At 37.1% G+C, this 18840-nt stretch overlaps 1 protein-coding gene across 2 annotated transcripts in view; it reads left to right on the plus strand.

The window, feature by feature from the left end:
* Window positions 1-18840, plus strand: part of LOC121431400 (von Willebrand factor A domain-containing protein 8-like) — a 63973-nt gene that overhangs the window by 35101 nt on the left and 10032 nt on the right. For both annotated transcript variants that reach the window (XM_041628965.1, XM_041628963.1), the window contains exons 24-38: window positions 716-851; window positions 1142-1261; window positions 1824-2029; window positions 2601-2752; window positions 6397-6505; window positions 6938-7076; window positions 8096-8283; window positions 9745-9929; window positions 12184-12309; window positions 12898-12980; window positions 13522-13697; window positions 14261-14456; window positions 16063-16141; window positions 16774-16969; window positions 18508-18616. In XM_041628965.1, the coding sequence (XP_041484899.1) occupies window positions 716-851; window positions 1142-1261; window positions 1824-2029; window positions 2601-2752; window positions 6397-6505; window positions 6938-7076; window positions 8096-8283; window positions 9745-9929; window positions 12184-12309; window positions 12898-12980; window positions 13522-13697; window positions 14261-14456; window positions 16063-16141; window positions 16774-16969; window positions 18508-18616 (2200 nt within the window). The remainder of the gene's footprint in view (window positions 1-715; window positions 852-1141; window positions 1262-1823; window positions 2030-2600; window positions 2753-6396; window positions 6506-6937; window positions 7077-8095; window positions 8284-9744; window positions 9930-12183; window positions 12310-12897; window positions 12981-13521; window positions 13698-14260; window positions 14457-16062; window positions 16142-16773; window positions 16970-18507; window positions 18617-18840) is intronic.

Below are 18840 nucleotides of genomic sequence, written 5' to 3' on the forward strand. Positions count from 1 at the left end.
TGCCTCAGATTTCATTTTGGCAGGTCCCCTTGTGGATACGTGTTTTTTACCTTATTATCTAAGTGGTAAGCAATTTTGCTTTAAGTCTGTTTACTACTGATTCTTTCAATAATGAAAATAATTCCTTGTTTGAACATTATTGAAATTGTTAATGGAACAAATCATATCATAATTCTTGTGTATGATAGTATTTTTCTATCTTTTCCAAAACTTTTTCCGGTCTAACGTGCCAATGCTTTTTCTTGATTTTTTTCTGATATTAATGCGCGCAAAGTGCTATGACAACCCAAAATAACTATGTCCTTGATTTTGTCATTTTACTGTTATTTGACCTAGAAGGAGACCTTCGTTCATGGCTCCTCTTCTTTGTAACATTATTGAAAGAATCAGTAGTAAAAAGACTTAGAGCTAATTGGCACAGATAATAAGGTAAAAAACATGTATCCACAAGGGGAGCGGGAAGCTGATAAAATGAAATCTGAGGCAGCCACACTGACAACTTCCATGAAACAATAATACATATAAATACTGTAGACAATATGAAGCAAACATTTTTACTTGGAGTTGGAGTTATAGGCAGTGTGTTCAGGATTGAAAATAGAATTCTCTGATTCACTTGCGAATTCAGTAATTGGAATTTTAGGTCGGATAGAAATAAACAAAGTTAAATGCAATATTTGCAGTGCTGCATACATGTACATTTTATCGTCTGCAGGTAAAAGCTGTCAAATATGGTCATATTCTGGTCGTAGATGAAGCTGACAAGGCCCCTACCCACGTGACCTGCGTTCTTAAAGCATTGGTAGAGAGTGGAGAGATGATGTTAGCTGATGGGAGGCGTATCGTATCCGGTGAGTATGAACTAATAACCTGTGATCTTAACAAGTGAGTGCAAACTGATGGGCTTAGGGTTCAAGGTAAATGAGTGGTCATTCTATTTGTAAAATAAAAACTGTACTTTAACATTTGTTAACTTATGTTTGTATATTGTAAATCCTCTTGTAGGATCATCTAGGAAATTCAAGATTGTCTTATTATTTTCGTCTGTACCACAAACTAGTTTATCTTTTACATGTAAATACTATCCTTTTCTTTTATGTGAAGCATGATGATATTTTTTTCTCTCTCTATTTCTCTTTAGCCCAATCTGGAATGCCTCCCTCCGATGACATCATCATCACTCATCCTGATTTTAGTATGATGGTTCTAGCAAACAGACCTGGCTTCCCATTCCTTGGAAATGACTTCTTTGGCTCATTAGGTAAGCTATCTATATCAATGTATGTGGAATTTCCATCACTTATTTTTATAATTCTACGCATCTGGTCCCGTATCACAGAGACATGTTGTAATATCAAATGCACAATTTCCATCAGTTATGAATGTAGAAAGGGAGTAGCGTAGATAGGCCAATGGCTTTTTGTTTCTCCCTTACATCCTTACATTATATTTTACAATTAATTGATCTAATTGAGATACATGTAAATGAGATGATGTGCATCGTGGTCTAGTGGATCCGACTCTTGCCTTTCAAACAGAGGGTCGCGGGTTTGAATCCTAGCCATGGCGTGTTTTCCTTTTGCAAGAAATTTATCCACACTGTGCTGCACTCGACCCAGGTGAAGTAAATGGGTAGCGGCAGGAAGTAATTCCTCAAAAAGCTGTGTGCACCAGAATTGGTAGACTAGCTTAGCCGGGGTGATATAGGAGCGCCTTGAGGACCTAGCAAGGTGGATACATGCGCTATACAAATCCTATATTATTTATTTTTATTAAATCAAGATCTAATTATGTTAGTGTTGTATTTCTTCCATTGTACACAGGTGATATATTCAGCTGCCATGCCATAGATAACCCTGACATAGAATCAGAGATGGCTATGTTACAACGCTACGGTCCTGATGTACCTAAGCCTATCCTACGTAAGCTGGTCCTAGCCTTCAGTGAGCTCAGGTCCTTGGCAGACCAGGGTCTTATCGCCTATCCTTACTCAACCAGGGAGGTGGTTAACATGGTCAAACATCTGCAGGTTTGTTGAAATTAGAAAAAAAATTGATGTTTATTCCTTGATTTCAGTTCAAATAAACAGTTATTTATTTCCATCTGAAGCCTATATTAAGATATGATAAATCTATGAACAATTTCCTAGTTCAATTTTTCAGTTAAAATGGAATATTACATCATGTAGCACATTTTAATGAAACGTGATCTAAAATTTACAATCGACGTTTTAAGAAGAAAAAATGCTGGGACCCCGATAATTCTGCTTAGTTTTCTTTATGGTTTAAAACCATTTCTCAACCATGGATGGAAGGTATCAGATATCTTTATGATGACTGTTCAGGTTTATTTAGAAACAATGATAACATAACCAAGAGTTATTATCAAGTTTGATAAATCAGTAAGTCAAAGTCAAAGTTTGACGAAAGTTAATTGAAATTGATATAATGCTCACTGCACAAGTGTATGATTAAAATGTAATTACTAAAAGAAAAATCAAATACACTGCTTTTTTCTGATAAGTACCAATCCCTTTGTTTAATTATTTTTCTTGGGCTTTTCATGTTTATTTTGTGTCATATATTCTTTTCCTGATACAGAGGTATCCAGATGAAGGGCTCCCTCAGGTGGTGAAGAATGTCTTTGATTTTGATGCATACAATAATGAGATGAGAGAACAGGTTGTTGAGACTCTTCATAAACATGGCATTCCTATAGGAGCAAGTACAGCTAATGTGCAGCTAGCCAAAGAGTAAGCACTCTCATGTAATAGATCTTATGCATATGACATCATAATCTTATAGCGCCCTCCCTCAGAGGATATAGGAATAAGTGTAAATGGAGTTCTCAGAGACATGCCAGCTACAGGTCACCAATGCATGCAAGGCAGTGGCACTGAACTCTAAGATAGCGGCGCGATGACATCAATGCATAAGGTCTATTGTATTGATAAGAATGAAATGATGCATTGAATATTGTGATGATTGTTGTTATTCTTCTATGTAAGATGATACTGTAGAAGAGAAGTCAAAAGAGAGGAATGACCTAAGGAAGCAATTGATATGTTGACCAAATTGAGTAATATTTACCTTTTATCTAATGTGCTCTTCTTGGCCTAATCTAGCCTAATTTCCATATGATTATCCTACTAAAGAGAAGTGTGTTTGTCACTTGATTTGTGGCATTGCATTCTTCTCTAATGTTTCATCTCAATTGCTAAAAATAGGGGGATTCATTTAAAGGTCTATTAATTCTAAAGGTCCTAGGTACAACTTCATGTTTGACCTGTTCAATTTTTTTTATGCAAAGTTGTATTCCTTTCAGGACTTCAGGAATGTTTGTCTCCAAATTATATTTTGAACACATTGCTTGCTGATTATCTGTCGATCTGAAATACATGAATGCTGCTTAAATGTAATACTGATATTCATTTCTTCAATAGGAGTTATGCAATATAAATTGTTTGTATTTGTGTCAGAGGGGGGATATGGAATTGAAAGCTGGTACTTCTTAAAAATGTAGGATTGTAGCACAGATATCAGCCTAGAACTCATCAAACCGTCTCTCAAAACTCACTTATTTCAGCAGATGTGTAGTAATTAACTTATTGGATGAGCCTACGCCTTTAAATACTGTGGATCATCATTATATGAATCAGTCAAAGTAATTCATCTTGTATCTTTAGGAAGCTTGTTTCCATATATTTGGTGCCTTTGCCCCCCCCCCAAGCTCTACCATGGGTAATATGATTGATAGGCAACATGTGCAGGATGTTGATGGTAATTCATCATATTTTGCCAAAGAACAAATATATTTAAACTGTTTACTTGTCTATTATATCTTGTGCAATGAGGTAGCAAACGTCATTTGATGTGTAGATGCATAAGTCTATATATGGACGTGTCTAATATGAATCAGTTGTCATGTCAGTTTCAATCAGTGCATTATTTTAAGAATATTGATTATTCTATCTGTACCTTTGTCGCTGACAGGGTTGTTGTTTTTTTATCTCAGGACATATTTTAGCCTATCTTGTATGATAATCATATTTTCTAAGCACAAAATTCATGTTAATGTATGTTCATAAATTATGAATTATGTAGAATAGAAACTTTGACATGATGAGATGTGAAAGAGTTTGTTGTGTGTCATTGCAAGAAAGCCCCTAACAATGCCCTTATGCATGCTGATATGGGCTTTTCTTTTTGCTAGCATGGTATGCGCAACAGTATAGTGTTAAAGGCGTTCTTGCACCGGCACAACAAGTTGTACCCACAAGATGGCCTTGTCCGAGGATAAATATTGAACAGGATGATATTAGACGCAGGAATATTCTATGGTTTTGTTAGGAAAATTGGAATCGGATCTTTTTAAAGAAACGTTCATTGTAATTAGCTTTATGACAGCATTACAATATAAGCAACAAAATTCAGGACTTTTGTCTGTACTCTTGTGAGGACAATTGTGAAATTTGTACTATTATGTGCTGTATTTTTCTTCAGTAAGCAATATAATAGGATTATGAATGAATTTGATAATAGTGGAAAAAAATTATGACCTATTGTGAGATACAGATAGGCCGATATGATAATGATATAATTTTTTGAAAGAAAAATTATATTTTGGAAAGAGTATTGTATATACCAATTTGATATTCATAACTGCCTTTGTTTCGAGTTGATGTCAAGAAAGTTGTCAAATGAATAATAAATCAATAAAATTACACTTTTTCAACATTTTTCTGAGTGAAATGTCTTTTATTGTTGTTACCATCTGTCTGTATTTTAGAACAAATATCAATTTTATAGATTCAATTCAGTGCAAATAATTTCATTGACTTGCTTTTTAATTGGCAAAACATAAAGACAGAGAGAAACATTAGCAGTTATGACCAAAAAACTATAGATTTAAGTATTAACATTCTAAAGTGAGAAATAAATATACTTTGAAATAATACTAAGCAACTGTGAATGACAAGTGTTAAGGTTGACTGTGAGCTACAAATCAAATAATATAAAGAAATGGGGAGAAAAATAAAAAGTGTAGGGAGAGAGAGGAAAATGACTGTTTTATGTACTTTAACTCATAAGGACTGTCATGTTTGGAAGAGATATGATAAAGTATGAAAGCTTCTAAAGGAATGAAGTCTTCATGGGTGTTTTATTAAGCTGTTCATGACCTTATGCATGACTCCCAACTTCTATTTTAGTATAACGTATGAATTTCCTACATGTCCATGCCTGATCAAATTTATCATCAGCCAATCAGAAGTATTTCAGTAGCTTTTAACTGTTATTGCAAATTTGTTATTATAACAAGTTTTATGAAACTGGCTCCTGATTTAACTCCCAAGAAATGGTCACCAGTCATGCATAATGTCAATCTAACCCACAAACAGCTCTCTGAAACGCAAATCCAAAAATGGACTACCGGTTTAAGGGAAGGGGGGGGTTCATGATGCCATTTGTCATTTTCACAATCACAATTCCACTCCACAATTGTGGAGTGGAAGCGTCTTGGTGTAGCAGCTCTGACTCGTAATAGAGAGAGTTGTCTGTTGGTAATATACGCTGTTGTGCTTGATTTTTTTCCATATTATTCAAATCATGTTTTTGATTGGATGGACATAATCTTTGCATGATCAATGAGCACGAGCTGCAATGGCCATTGTCTGTAAGATAACAAGTAATACTGGTAAAAGATGAATTCAGCCATTTTTGGACCTCAGAAATCTGTTTAAACCATGTGGAAGAAATTGAACTTAGGAGAGGCGTGTAACACATGTTAAGCATAATCTTTGGCATGTGGCAAGAAGAATTTCATTTGAACACAAACTTGAAAACTCAAGCACATGTCTCTAATTTGGGCATTTCATTTGTTGAAAATCAAAATGTGTTTTATTTTTGGAGTTGTGTTTGATCACATCTCTTTCTTTTGATCACATCTCTTTCTTTTGATCACATCTCTTTCTACTATGGGACCTCAAAATATAAACTTGCTTTGACCTCTGTGATTATTTGGCTTATCTGAGGTCAACTTATCTAAGTTAACCTTATGATCTAGATTCTGTTTTATATTTTTGTTAAAGTTTCCTCTTACTTGTGCTTCCAATGATGACCCTACCAAATAAACATTAAGTAATAAATAAGGGCAATTCCATAAAATATGTATGTCTGACCCCATGTACAGTGTAGCCTATGTAAGACCTTCATGAATCTTATATCTTAGATTCTTGTTCTTTCGACAGTCTGTAATGTTCTCAAAGGACCATGACTTGGTCAGTTTATGAAATGAAGTAAGAATTAAGAAGAATGGGGTCGAACGTTACAAAATGGTTGAATATTTTGTGGAATTGTCCATATATGAATTAGTAAATTTGTATTTCCATGGTTACAGGTTTCCCTTGCCACCAGCCAGCCTATCTGGACGATGGTTGTTTGGTGATAGAGGAGCAAGCAAGAGGAAGATGATGTGTCCTGTGGAAGAAAAGAAGCTCAGAGTCAAGGTAATATCCTACTCTCCATCTCGGTTATCATCGCTTTTAAAACCTTTTATCCCAAATTGTGACATTTGAGGAACGTTTAGAAAAAGCCATGATATCCATATTATATTGATGATGGGAACTTCATGTAGTCTGAAAACAGTCGCTTACAGTAATTCCTGTACAGAAATCTTACTTTCTCGTTAAAATAGGGCTGGCACTTAAAGTGGCATAACCTATATGCTTTTGTCCTTGAGAGACTGATTTTGAGATTTAAACAGCAGGAAGTTTCAAGCAGTACACTGACAATATGGCTCTCGATCATCATTTTTTTTAATGAAAATTACCCCTCCCCTTTATAAATCTGGAATCTGGCCTGGATAGTTTATTTTTGTTTGTCTACAATTTTCTATTCCTATGAATTTTATTCAAAATTTATTTTGATTGTACTTTCAGGGGCCAGCACATATCCAGGTTAGGGAGCATAAGCTAGATAGAGTAGATTCCCGAGCTTCAAGCTTCAACGAGCAGATGGCATCATGGCAACTACCAATGAATGAGATGAATATACCGACTGATGTTGCTGTTACTAAAGGTATGTAATGTCATGGTATCTGTAAATGACATTTTTCTTGTAATGGTTGTTTTTTCTGACCACTTCGGATGTATCAATGAATGTTAGTAAGAAACTAGACTAACAATTTTATTGTTTTTTCATCTTCTTACATCATTAGTTTGGGGGATATCAAAGTTGAAGGTCAAAGTTCACAGGGTGCATTATTATTTAAATAATTCATTCTCAAGAAAACCATAGATTCACTTGACTTATCAAGTTCAAACTTGGTTCATATCAGAGAGAATACTGCATCCAATTGGACTTGGAGGTCACAAAAGTTGTTATACCTGAAAAAAATTATCTTATACCAATAACTTCAAACCATTTCAAGGATCATCCTCAAACTTGCTTCATGTAGCTCAGGAGTCATGAACATTTTAATAAGCTAAGTGTGTATAACTGATTTGGTAATGGCGGGGGCACTATTTTTTTTATCAGGAGGACATTTTAGAATCTATATGTACATGGATCTAGTTTTATGAGAAATCAATGTAGATCCATTTTTGTTGAGTATGTGCTTTTCCACAAGCCTTCTCATGGCTTCTTAGTGCATGCCCCATTTCCGTACATTTCCTTTATTAGTGGCATAGATATGCACCAACTCTTATTTGATCTCATGTTTTTATTGCTCATGTTCTATTGATATATTTTAAGTGTTTTATGTTTTCTTTGTTTTCCTAATTTTGCTCTCATGTTCTGTTTAATCGCAGATGAATGTCTATAGGCTTTTGACTCATTTCAAGCCCTGACAAATTCTCATTTTAGGCCTTTTCAGGCTATATTTATTCATTTATTTACCACTCGCGGGATGGAACACCCTATCAGCAAATGAAGTTTCTCGTAGGGGTCCATAGAACATGTGTAGAACACATGTGGTCTGGCTTCTTTTGACCTCTAGCTAGTGAAATTGACCGGAATCCTTGTTTAATGAAATTGGAATTACTGATTTGTTTTTTCTTTAATTCAAATGACATGTAATATATCTTGTATTTCTATAGAGAAGTCATCTGAGATGGTCCATGTCTGTGTTGGGAACCCAATCAGTCTGTACAGTATGAAGCCTCTGGGCCAGTCTATTCAGTTCCTGGACCTGTACGATGTATTCCCCTATCTAGGCTACAGACCAGCCCAGCTTGCAGCCCTCGGTGGCCCACTCCAGGGACAGGTTGTTCTCAACGATCCAAAGGTATGTTCAACTCCACTGATTTCTAATGAATTTATTTATTCGTCACTGTTTGGGTAGTTCAAGAGAGCCACAGAAGCCAATTCGCCAATGATATTTTTCTTCTTTGTGAAATTGGTTGAATTATAGTCACTGCAAGTTATATTTTTTATCAGTTATATTTTATGCTTTTGAATGTGAACTCACATTGTTAATCTTTGGAGTTTTTGACAAGTATATTTTGAAAACACTAAATTGAATTTTAATTTTTTTAGTGATCTCTTTATTTTTACTTGCACTGCTGAACCAGTTGGTATAAATGCTCAATCATGAAACAGGCTATTTAGGAGTTAACTGATGTTATGTTTTATAGCCTACATTACGAAAATTTGTGTTTAAAAATGGATCTCATCTGACACCCCAATTTCAAATTCCAACTTCCAAGCTACTTTCACTCGCCCCCCCCCCCCATCCCCGATATCAACAAGGAATGTTTATCCTTAAGTAAACAACCACGCACTCTCCCAGATAATCCACCTTCCCCCAAGGAGAAGTGACCTTCATAAGGCCTGGCAGAGAGAGAGGGAGAGAGCAAGAGAGAGAGAGGGTGATTTTTTAAAACTTATTGTTATTTCGGCAATTGTGGGTCATTTTGCATCGTTCAAAATTTCATGTCAATCTTCATCTAAATTCCGAATCGTTTTTAGATATGCTAATGTCCTAAAACAAATAGAATACAAATTCATTCTTTCAAGATTAATGTCAGCCAGGAAGCTCTGAAGAGTTTGTTTATATTATTACGTAACAAGGACAGCTGCAATCCCACTCCATGCTGTTCATCAGCCTGTTGTGGTGGCAGGCATCGGTGTTATCGGCTCTTATCAGCAGCAGCAGTCACTAAATCGACCCCACCCCAGTTTAAACGCGAGAAATGCAACTTTCCCCAAAAACTGAAATTGGGGTGTCAATACCCCACTTGAGATCCCATTGACTAACACGCAAGGCATTATCAGCAGTCAGATGAACCCCACCCCAGTTTAAACGAGAGCTCTCCCAAAATCTGAAATTGGGGTTTCAAATACCCCACCTGATCTCCCATTGACACAACACGCAAGGCAATGGAGTTCCTGTGTTATAAGCTGGTGGGGTATTTTTTAAACACAGGATTCGCGTAATGTATGTGGAAGGAAATGTCAAGATTACAAAATCAGATTTTTTGCATGTGTGTCGTTGAAGATTGAATCAGGCACAACCATGATTTTTTTTTAATTAGTATGTATATAAGTCTAATAATAGACGTTGCCTGGGGACTAGATCGAGAGAAGAGTAGCTCAAGGGCCTCTTTGGAGGGGATCAAAAAAGTGTGTAAAAATATGATTAAGGAAAAGGGCCTTCTAATAGATCTAAATGGGTCCTTACAGTGGGAGGGGATGTCATATTCCATTATCATATCTTTACAAGATTCTTCTTTCTATTCCTTGATAGTCCCACACCAGTCTCCTCATTGACCCATCCAATGGCTCCGTCTGGAGACTCTACACCACAGGGCTCCTGGAGGAGACAGTTACCAACATCAGACGTACCGTAACCAGCGGCAACCAGCAGGACCAATACAAGATGTGCTCCGAGTTTGCCCATGAGAACTGGCTGGTCTTCTACGTAGATGGAGGGTGAGTCTTGACTAAGTTCCTTAAGGCCACCGCTCACCATATGACCCGTCTGGTCTGTGACTGGTTGCAACTGAGTGAAGGGAGATGAATCGCAAGGTAGTCATAAGCCTCGACACGCACACCTTGCAATCCAACTATGCTAGTCTGCGACTCTCGAATGCACTTTTTGCCATAGCAACAGAGATAATGATTCTTAGTACTGCGTATGCACCTTGCATATCATGTATACGTCCGTATTTAAGTGTGACTCTACTGTCTGATTGGCTGGAGTTTGGACTGAGCTTGCGATGCAGTTGTAAGGATTCGACATGTCAAATCTCTATGATTTTCATTGCGATTTTTCTCTGACCAGTCAGCGACACTCAAGCTGACAAGAGCTATGACGTCACATTTCCCCTCACTCGGTCGCAGATCAGTCGGGTCATAAGGCGTGTGGTGGCCTTTAGATAGGACTTATGCATATGATGTCATCAACTCAGCAGAAGAAAACGAGTAGTCCCAATTAAGTTGACATTGGAAAGCATTTACATGATGAAAGAGAAGATTAAGATGTGCAGAATGATGTTTATGACAAAGAGGAAGAAAAGGAAAGAGAGGGGATCAAAGATGAGTGTTCTTTGTTTCAATGTTTACATCAAAACATTTAAATCTATTGAAGCATATGAAGCAATTCATAATAAGTTATTGTATTGTTACATTGAAATTTAAATGGGAACAGTTACAACAATAGTGGTCTTGGTCATTATTCAAATTACAATTAGTTTGATCATTCATAATATTGATTTTTTTGTCTCACCTGCGAAGCAAAGTGAGACTATAGGCGCCGCTTTTCCGACGGCGGCGGCGGCGTCAACATCAAATCTTAACCTGAGGTTAAGTTTTTGAAATGACGTCATAACTTAGAAAGTATATGGACCTAGTCAATAAAACTTGGCCATAAGGTTAATCAAGTATTACTGAACATCCTATTAGAGTTTCATGTCACATGACCGAGGTCAAAGGTCATTTAGGGTCAATGAACTTAGACCATGTTGGAGGAATCAACATCGAAATCTTAACCTGAGGTTAAGTTTTTGAAATGTCATAACTTAGAAAATATATGGACCTAGTTCATGAAACTTGGACATAAGGTTAATCAAGTATCACTGAACATCCTGCATGAGTTTCACGTCACATGACCAAGGTCAAAGGTCATTTAGGGTCAATGAACTTTGGCCGAATTGGGGATATCTGTTGAATTCCCATCATAACTTTGCAAGTTTATGGATCTGATTCATGAAACTTGGACATAATAGTAATCAAGCATCACTGAACATTTTGTGCAAGTTTCAGGTCTCATGATTAAGGTCAAAGGTCATTTAGGGTCAATGAACTTTGGCCAAATCGGGGGTATCTGTTGAATTACCATCATAACTTTGAAAGTTTATTGGTCTAGTTCATTAAACTTGGACATTAGAGTAATCAAGTATCACTGAACATCCTGTGCGCGTTTCAGGTCACATGACCAAGGTCAAAGGTCAATGAACTTTGGCCGAATTGGGTGTATCTGTTGAATTACCATCATAACTTTGAAAGTTTATGGATCTGATTCATGAAACTTGTACATAAGAGTAATCAAGTATCACTGAACATCCTGTTCGAATTTCAGGTCACATGATCAAGGTCAAAGGTCATGTAAGGTCAATGAACTTTGGCCATGTTGGGGTTTTTTGTTGAATAACCATCATATCTCTGTAAGTTTATTGGTCTAGTTCATAAAAAGTGGACATAAGAGTAACCATGTATCACTGAACATCTTGTGCGAGTTAGAGTAGTATTCAAAGTCAGCACTGCTGCTATATTGAACCGCGTGATGCAGGTGAGACGGCCAGAGGCATTCCACTTGTTTATATTGTATATGATTTATTAATCTTGTGGATTCTGCACCAACAGTTAAATAACCAGTAATGTGAAATTGTAATCCCATGCTGTTTACAGAGCTGCCAAGTAGTACTGATTTTCAGTATTTAGTACTGAAAAATGAGAAGAATACTGATAGTTTCATGCAAAATACTGATTTCTCAAGTTTCATTTTTATGTGTTGTCCTATGGTATTTCTTTGAACATACTGATTTCCTCACCAAAATACTGAAATGTTCTTGTTCAGGTTGGCAGCTATGTGTTTATTCTTCAGTATGTTTGTCGAGTATGTTTCAGAAAACTGAATGGAATTTTAAGTTGAATGTTTTTTCTCACTCTCTCTCTTGATTGATAGATCCAAAGTTGAATGGATGGATGTGTTGAATGGCGATGCATATACAGTTAATCTCCCAATGAACATCAAGTCACTCAAGCTTGCCTCTCCTGATGCTTGGCTACTGGTAGAAGCCAAGACTGATAGGTTGGTATCCTTTGTATTAAAGATAAATACCACTTGTAACTATCTCAAAATGACTTCAAGCAGAATCCAATAAAATTACCACTTACAAGTTTGTATGTATGAATACAAAATAGGTGCCAAATTGCTCTGAAAGAAAATGTTTAATTGACAAGAAATGAGTGAAATCATCATGGAATTCTTTCAAATATCAGGTATTTTTTCAAGCAAAATTAATACACTGTCCCACATATGCTTTTCTGTGTAAGTGATCATCAGGATTATTGGCTTAAAGCTAAGATTTCATGATCTCAAAAAAAGTTTACATTAATGTACCAGATCAAGATATACATGTATGCTAATATGGTGACAATTAACCTTGATTTCAAACATTTTTTCATGAAATAATATTTTTGCTGCAACGACTTTCTTTTACCATGAATGAAATTATTGATATGATTATTCAGTATGCTTTATATGTATGTTTATATTTTGTATTTTATGTTGATTATGTATTTTCTATGATGTCTTTAATGACTCCAAACAAAATGAATATTTGATATGGACAATCAAACCATCAATATAATTTTCTTTTTTTATGCCATGATACAGGAAATACTTAATGACCCGTCCTTCCCATGATGCACCAGTCAGTCAGCTGCATGCCATCTTTGATGCCAGCCCAGGTGATACAGGTATTTAATCTACCCTTTTTTTATGTATAAAGTCACCCTAGCAACCTTAGGAATGTCTTTCTGCAGAAATCCCAACAGTATTTTACCATCATTGATATAACATTCAAGTTTCCACACAAGCAAACATTTTATCTGTAATTTCCACTCCCTGTGCACCTTGGAGTAGTTTACTAGATAGATGACACATAATAGATGCTGTATTTATTATTATTGCTCATTGATTGCAAATTTGCTATTGGTCAATGGTCTCCTTTTTACATCAACAAAATTTAAAATGATTTGCTATATTAAAAATCGATCAATTACTCCTAAATATGCAGCAGAAATTTGCAATCGATTGCAAATATTTTCTTGTAACACCCCCTGAGAGGTGCCTCGCAGAAATTTATTCTTTGAAATGATTATTGCGCTGTAAAAGGCTGCTATTAAATCTTAAGCCAGAGTAACATTAATATCCTTTGGAAATTCATCAAGACATTTGATGAAAAGCTAGATGCGATTTACAATACAGATTTGCAGTATTATCTTCTTGTTTTCTTAGTTGCAGACAGTGAAAGTTCCGCGTCATCAGGCAGCCTCCCTCTCGCGGTATCACATAAAGGCTTGTCTAAAGACAACCTGAGTTCCGTCATCGGCGAGAATATGGATGCACCAAACAGGCTTATGGCTGATCCTAACAGCTATGGCTCTGTAGCTGTCGGCTTTCCAGACTTGCAGGTGAGCATCTGTTTGTTTTAAGAGTGTTCATAAAACATATGTTTTATTTGAAGCAAGCATTATAATCTGTTATGCCTCAGTCCCCCTGTTGTGCTATTTGTTACGATTGGCCTTCTACCACAGTAATAGAAAACAAGAATAGAATTCCAATTCTCCTGAATAAACACAATATTAAACTGTTAATGGGAGATTAAATAAGTTTTTAGCTGGGACTTGAATGTTTCTGTAGATGAAATTTGACGTAATTGGATAGGCAGTTGATTCCATAGCTTTGGTCCTATAACAGAGAATGCATGGTCCCCCCATTTGTGTTTTGTTCTGGGTGTCTGGAGCAATAGAATAACTCTTTAGTGAGCTTACAACCAACTCGCAAGCTATGCTTTCAACCTAGGCCCTTCCATTCTTCACTGGTTTTGTGTATAAACTCCTATTTGTCTCAAGAACAATTTATTTCATTCCACGATATGTTACAACCCATGTCAACCAATGTAAACTGTTTGTATTTATGTGAATAATGGAAATAAACTGAAACTATATGAAATGTATTGTTTTCATTATGCCAGTCTTCTGTAGACGTGTACAGTGCACCACGTCCTGCCCCACCTTCAGCCCAGCCTTCAGGACGAGACCCCCTAGCATCTCTCATGAAGAAGAGTGGTACAACAGGCACCACCGGTAGCCCTGTGGTACTCCCAGACTCTGCTCAGGTCGTCAGGGTCCTCAACAGCAAACAGGTTCCGAAGGAAGTCTTCCCAGATGGTAAGAGACTTAAGACACCATTCTCAACCACATGCCAGTTTAGTGCAAACCAGTTTAATATGTTATGGGAATGCTCTAAACGATCTTACATGGTCATCCAAACCAGATTGGAACCATCTCGCTGTGTGGTTTTCAATTCGTTAAACTTGTTTAATTAAACAAAGGTGAGAAGTAATTTTTCACACAGAAGTATGAGAGTGTGTGCACGTTGGGCCGGCTACTCAGTACAAACTGTGTTTAGAATGCGTACGCTGTGGTTTGATATATAATGGGAAACATGTGACCCTACTAAGATCATCCCAATGGCAACAAGATCGCATTACGGGAAGTGACTTTGGAAACCCTTTCAAGAGATGGTGATGAGAACAGGGTGTAGTATTCCTTACCCTTGTTCAGACACTCCTTATAGTTTTCAGACATCATGGGGCATTGTAAACACTTTGGCCTATATTCTGAGGTCAGGTTTAACTTAAACTTAGGTTATAGTTGTGGTTTAAGTATGAATAGCCAATTATTACATAAATCACTAACAGTAAAGATATCATATGTCAGCTCATTTGGCTCTCAAAACATTCGTAATTGTTTAGGAAGTATAAATAGATGATTGTCTTCACCATCAATGAATCAGGAAAGAGCACAGTAAACATAAGAAACATACAACTTATTTAAAAAATTTGACACTTTTGGCTTTCCATGATTTTAGCATAGAGTTAGAGCATGGTCTAAGTTAAACCTGACTTAACCCTATCTAGGCCGGGGTATTTTTGGAGTTCATATGGCCGGGGGGGGGGCCTCCCAGGCCCCCCCCTAAGATCTCGGCCGTCGACCGCGCGATTGCGCCGAAAATTGGCACGCGGGTTGCCTGGGACATAATCTACAAGATTGTATAGTAATTTATTTCATGCGAATCGCTATTAAGTGATTATGCTAATTTATGCGTAATTAGTATGCGAAATCATACTTTTTCCTCTAACTCCCTAAATAAAGCTCCAAATGTACTAATTTTTGGTATAGAAACTCTTTGTGGTGTTCTTAGCAAGTGTAAATGAAAAAAATTGCGATATCAAATAATTTTCTTATGTATTTTATTGTTTTTTGTAATTTCTTATGTATTTCTTTGTTTTTTGACCTTTTGTTTTTCATTGTTTTTTCAATGAAATTTGTTGGTGACTCTTCTGTGATCATAAAAAGCATAAAATAAATACATTTAGACCAGCAAAACTAAAAATAATCATACATTTATGAATTTTGGTTGAAAACACAATTTGCATTGACTTTGTACACGAAATCACGTTTTTGAGCAATTTTTGGTCTGACATGCACTTACATAATGTTGCGTAATTTCGGAACCACGTACCCGGGTGACGCAAAGTTGGTCTCAAAAGTTGCGCAAGACTTGAAAGTAAAAAATCAGCGAGCGACGCAGTCAAAAAATTTCGTGCGGCGAAATTATTGCGCGATTCGTTGAGGGGGGGCCTCCGAGGCCCCCCCCCACCGGCCTAGACAGGGTTAAGAATACGGGCTAGAGTATATCAAATTGTCATGGAAACACATTTATTGTTTCTCTTCTTCACTTTGCTTACGTCTTCTTCATTCTACCTTGCAGAGAAAGTTCCTGTGTCCGGTGAATTCCTGGAAATAGCTGACATGTCTTCACAAACTCTCAAATACATCCCCATTCCAAGGTATGTACCATAAATTCAATAGAATTTTCAAATTATCATTCCCGAATCTACATGTGTGTGTGGGATACAGTCTTGCACAACCTGGTCAATCGCCCTGGAATGAAATGCGAGAAAGGGATAGATGGGAGAGGAGAATAATTTTTCATGGAATAAGTTGATGGTTGTCCACTTTTCTGTCATTTTTATGGCAAAAAAAGTACATATTCAGATATTAAAGAGAAAAGCCAGTAGTTGCAGTAAACACTGATTTCATGAGAAAGTCTGTAAAACCAGGCTTAATTGTCAGAATATCATCGAGGATCTAGATCTGGTACAATTACATATACTGAACTTTGTGAAATCTTGAAATTTACGCTGAAAAACGTTCACACTGAAGATTACCAACACAGATAGGCACGCGTGGGACAGTGTATTATTATTGCTGGAATAAAGACCCGACGGAAGTGACCGAATCCGCGCTTATTTTGTTTATTTCTCAGCAATTACACAATTTCTTCCAGAATCCTTTGGCACATATTTTTTATTCATACAAACAGACACTTGGGTGGTCATTATATTGGATTCTGTAAAAAGTCATTTTGAGATCGTTACCAAAACTGGAATTTATCTTTAACATCTATGAATATCTACAGTCCCACAGTACATCGTAACTACACTCCATGGGTATCCGACAGTAAGATTCTTACAGCTCCCACACCAAGCGAGGGCGTTGTCACTGTCGACTCAGGTGGTCATGTGAGGTTGTGGGAGACAGGGCGCCCTCAGTTGTCCAAGTCGCTCACTGACTGGTATAAAATGATCGGAACCGCAGAGGACGCCAAACTGCAAGTAAGTGAAAATATGTTGCTTTTTACAATTCATTTTCAAATTCTTTCAGTCATTCCTGTGTACCCTTTTTGGATATTGTTTTTTGTCTATCTAATCCTTAAGGCTAGGGTTCTAAAGTTTCTTTTCTTGAAGTGCCAAGTTGTTATCGGAAATCTGTACTGCTCATAGCAAGCAAAGTGTTACAGTGTGGGTTCAAAGCATTTCAATGAGAACTTTGAATTGTATTATTTAAAGACTTATGTACCAATTCAACTCAATAGATGAGGTAAAAAAAACTCATAATTTACTTTTTTGAGGCAGCTTGCGTATGCCACTCAACTTGGGCAAATGCGCCACAATTAGGGCTTATGTATTATATACCGGTATTCATAGTTGTGATCCTGTTCCAGATCAAATCCAGAGATGCCAACCCTCCCGATGAAATCGGGAGAAAATTCATCCCAACTCCCGCCCTTACGATTACCATCCTTATCCTCCCGAAATTACGATTTTTTTGAATTGATCAAATTGGATTGGAAGGACATGTATCGTCTGCTAACTTTAGCATGTAGTAACTCCATTACGTTCGCTGCTACTAAATTCTGTGTGTTAAAGGTAGACAAATAAGGAGCAGCGAAAAGCTGGTGCATGTGATATGCCCAACGGGAATCCACTGTGCACCAGGCCGGTAGGCCCGGCTAGCTTCGCGAGGCGTGTGCGCTCGCGGCCACTGGATTTGTCGAGTCGTGCGGTGGAATATCGGTGTGTGATTTTGGCGTATTGATGGGTTGATATTGACACGAAATGGCGGAAAATCAACAAAAGAAGACCAAGAAATGGTCTCAGAACTTATAAGACTGAATACAGTCTCCAGTACCTGTGTATTCGGAAGTCGGAAAGAGGAATTTACCATGCATTTTGCGCAACTTGCAGCGTGGACATTTCAGTTGAGTACGGAGGTCGTGATGATATTCGGAAGCACCGTTCGGGAGCCGGAGCAAACGGCATAGGCCTACGGACATTACGAAGACAAGATCTTCGAGCTCCACTAGTACCCTGTTGACTTTATTTCACCAAGCAAGGGACCAGCGCTGAGCTTTTCTTTACTGGATTTATAGTGGAACATAACCTGCCTATAGCCGATAGTGATAATTCCTCCTTATTAATTATTATTGTTGAACAGGTACTTCTTTTGTCCCCTCATTTTTTTTACATGTAAGAATGCATATTTGATATTTTTTATGTTAAAAAAGTGGGAACAATTTTTATTTGAAAACATGTGAAATGCCCCAAAATAAGGGTCAGATTGCACCAGAGAGCATCTAGAAACCCAGAGCTGGACCCCGGCCGCAAGGGTCGAGCGCTCCGCGCTCGAGATGTGCGCTACGCGCACATAATTTGGTGGCAGTTGCAAATCCTCCCTAATTCTGATTTCCAAAAGTTGGCATCTCTGCAAATTCTGTAATATGTCCAGTGTTATTGAGGGAGCTCACCTATAGCTGAATGAGATGATTTTCTCAATCTTAATGAATGTCTTTTACTATATTTATTCCCATCAGATCACATATGATAAGGATGAAGTAGGTGATATATCAGAGCCTAAGTTTGGAGAGATTGATCAGTCTAATAACCCTCATGTTGGCGGCAACCGCTGGGCCGGAGGAACAGGTAAGGATTCTACCTTTAAGCACCATCTCGGGACGTAAACTGGATGATGCATCCTTATCCTGAATGCAGTACTTTTATATAAAATATTATTGTACATAATGACTATTATGATATATAATAAGCCTTATCTTTATAACTTTCATACCACAATATTTGAAAAGAAAATAGTTGTTGAATTATGCTTCCACCCACTTCTGGTTTTTCGTCATTGTCTAATATTAAAC

Source organism: Lytechinus variegatus, chromosome 17, assembly GCF_018143015.1.
Source record: "Lytechinus variegatus isolate NC3 chromosome 17, Lvar_3.0, whole genome shotgun sequence".
Taxonomy (NCBI): Eukaryota; Metazoa; Echinodermata; class Echinoidea; order Temnopleuroida; family Toxopneustidae; genus Lytechinus; species Lytechinus variegatus.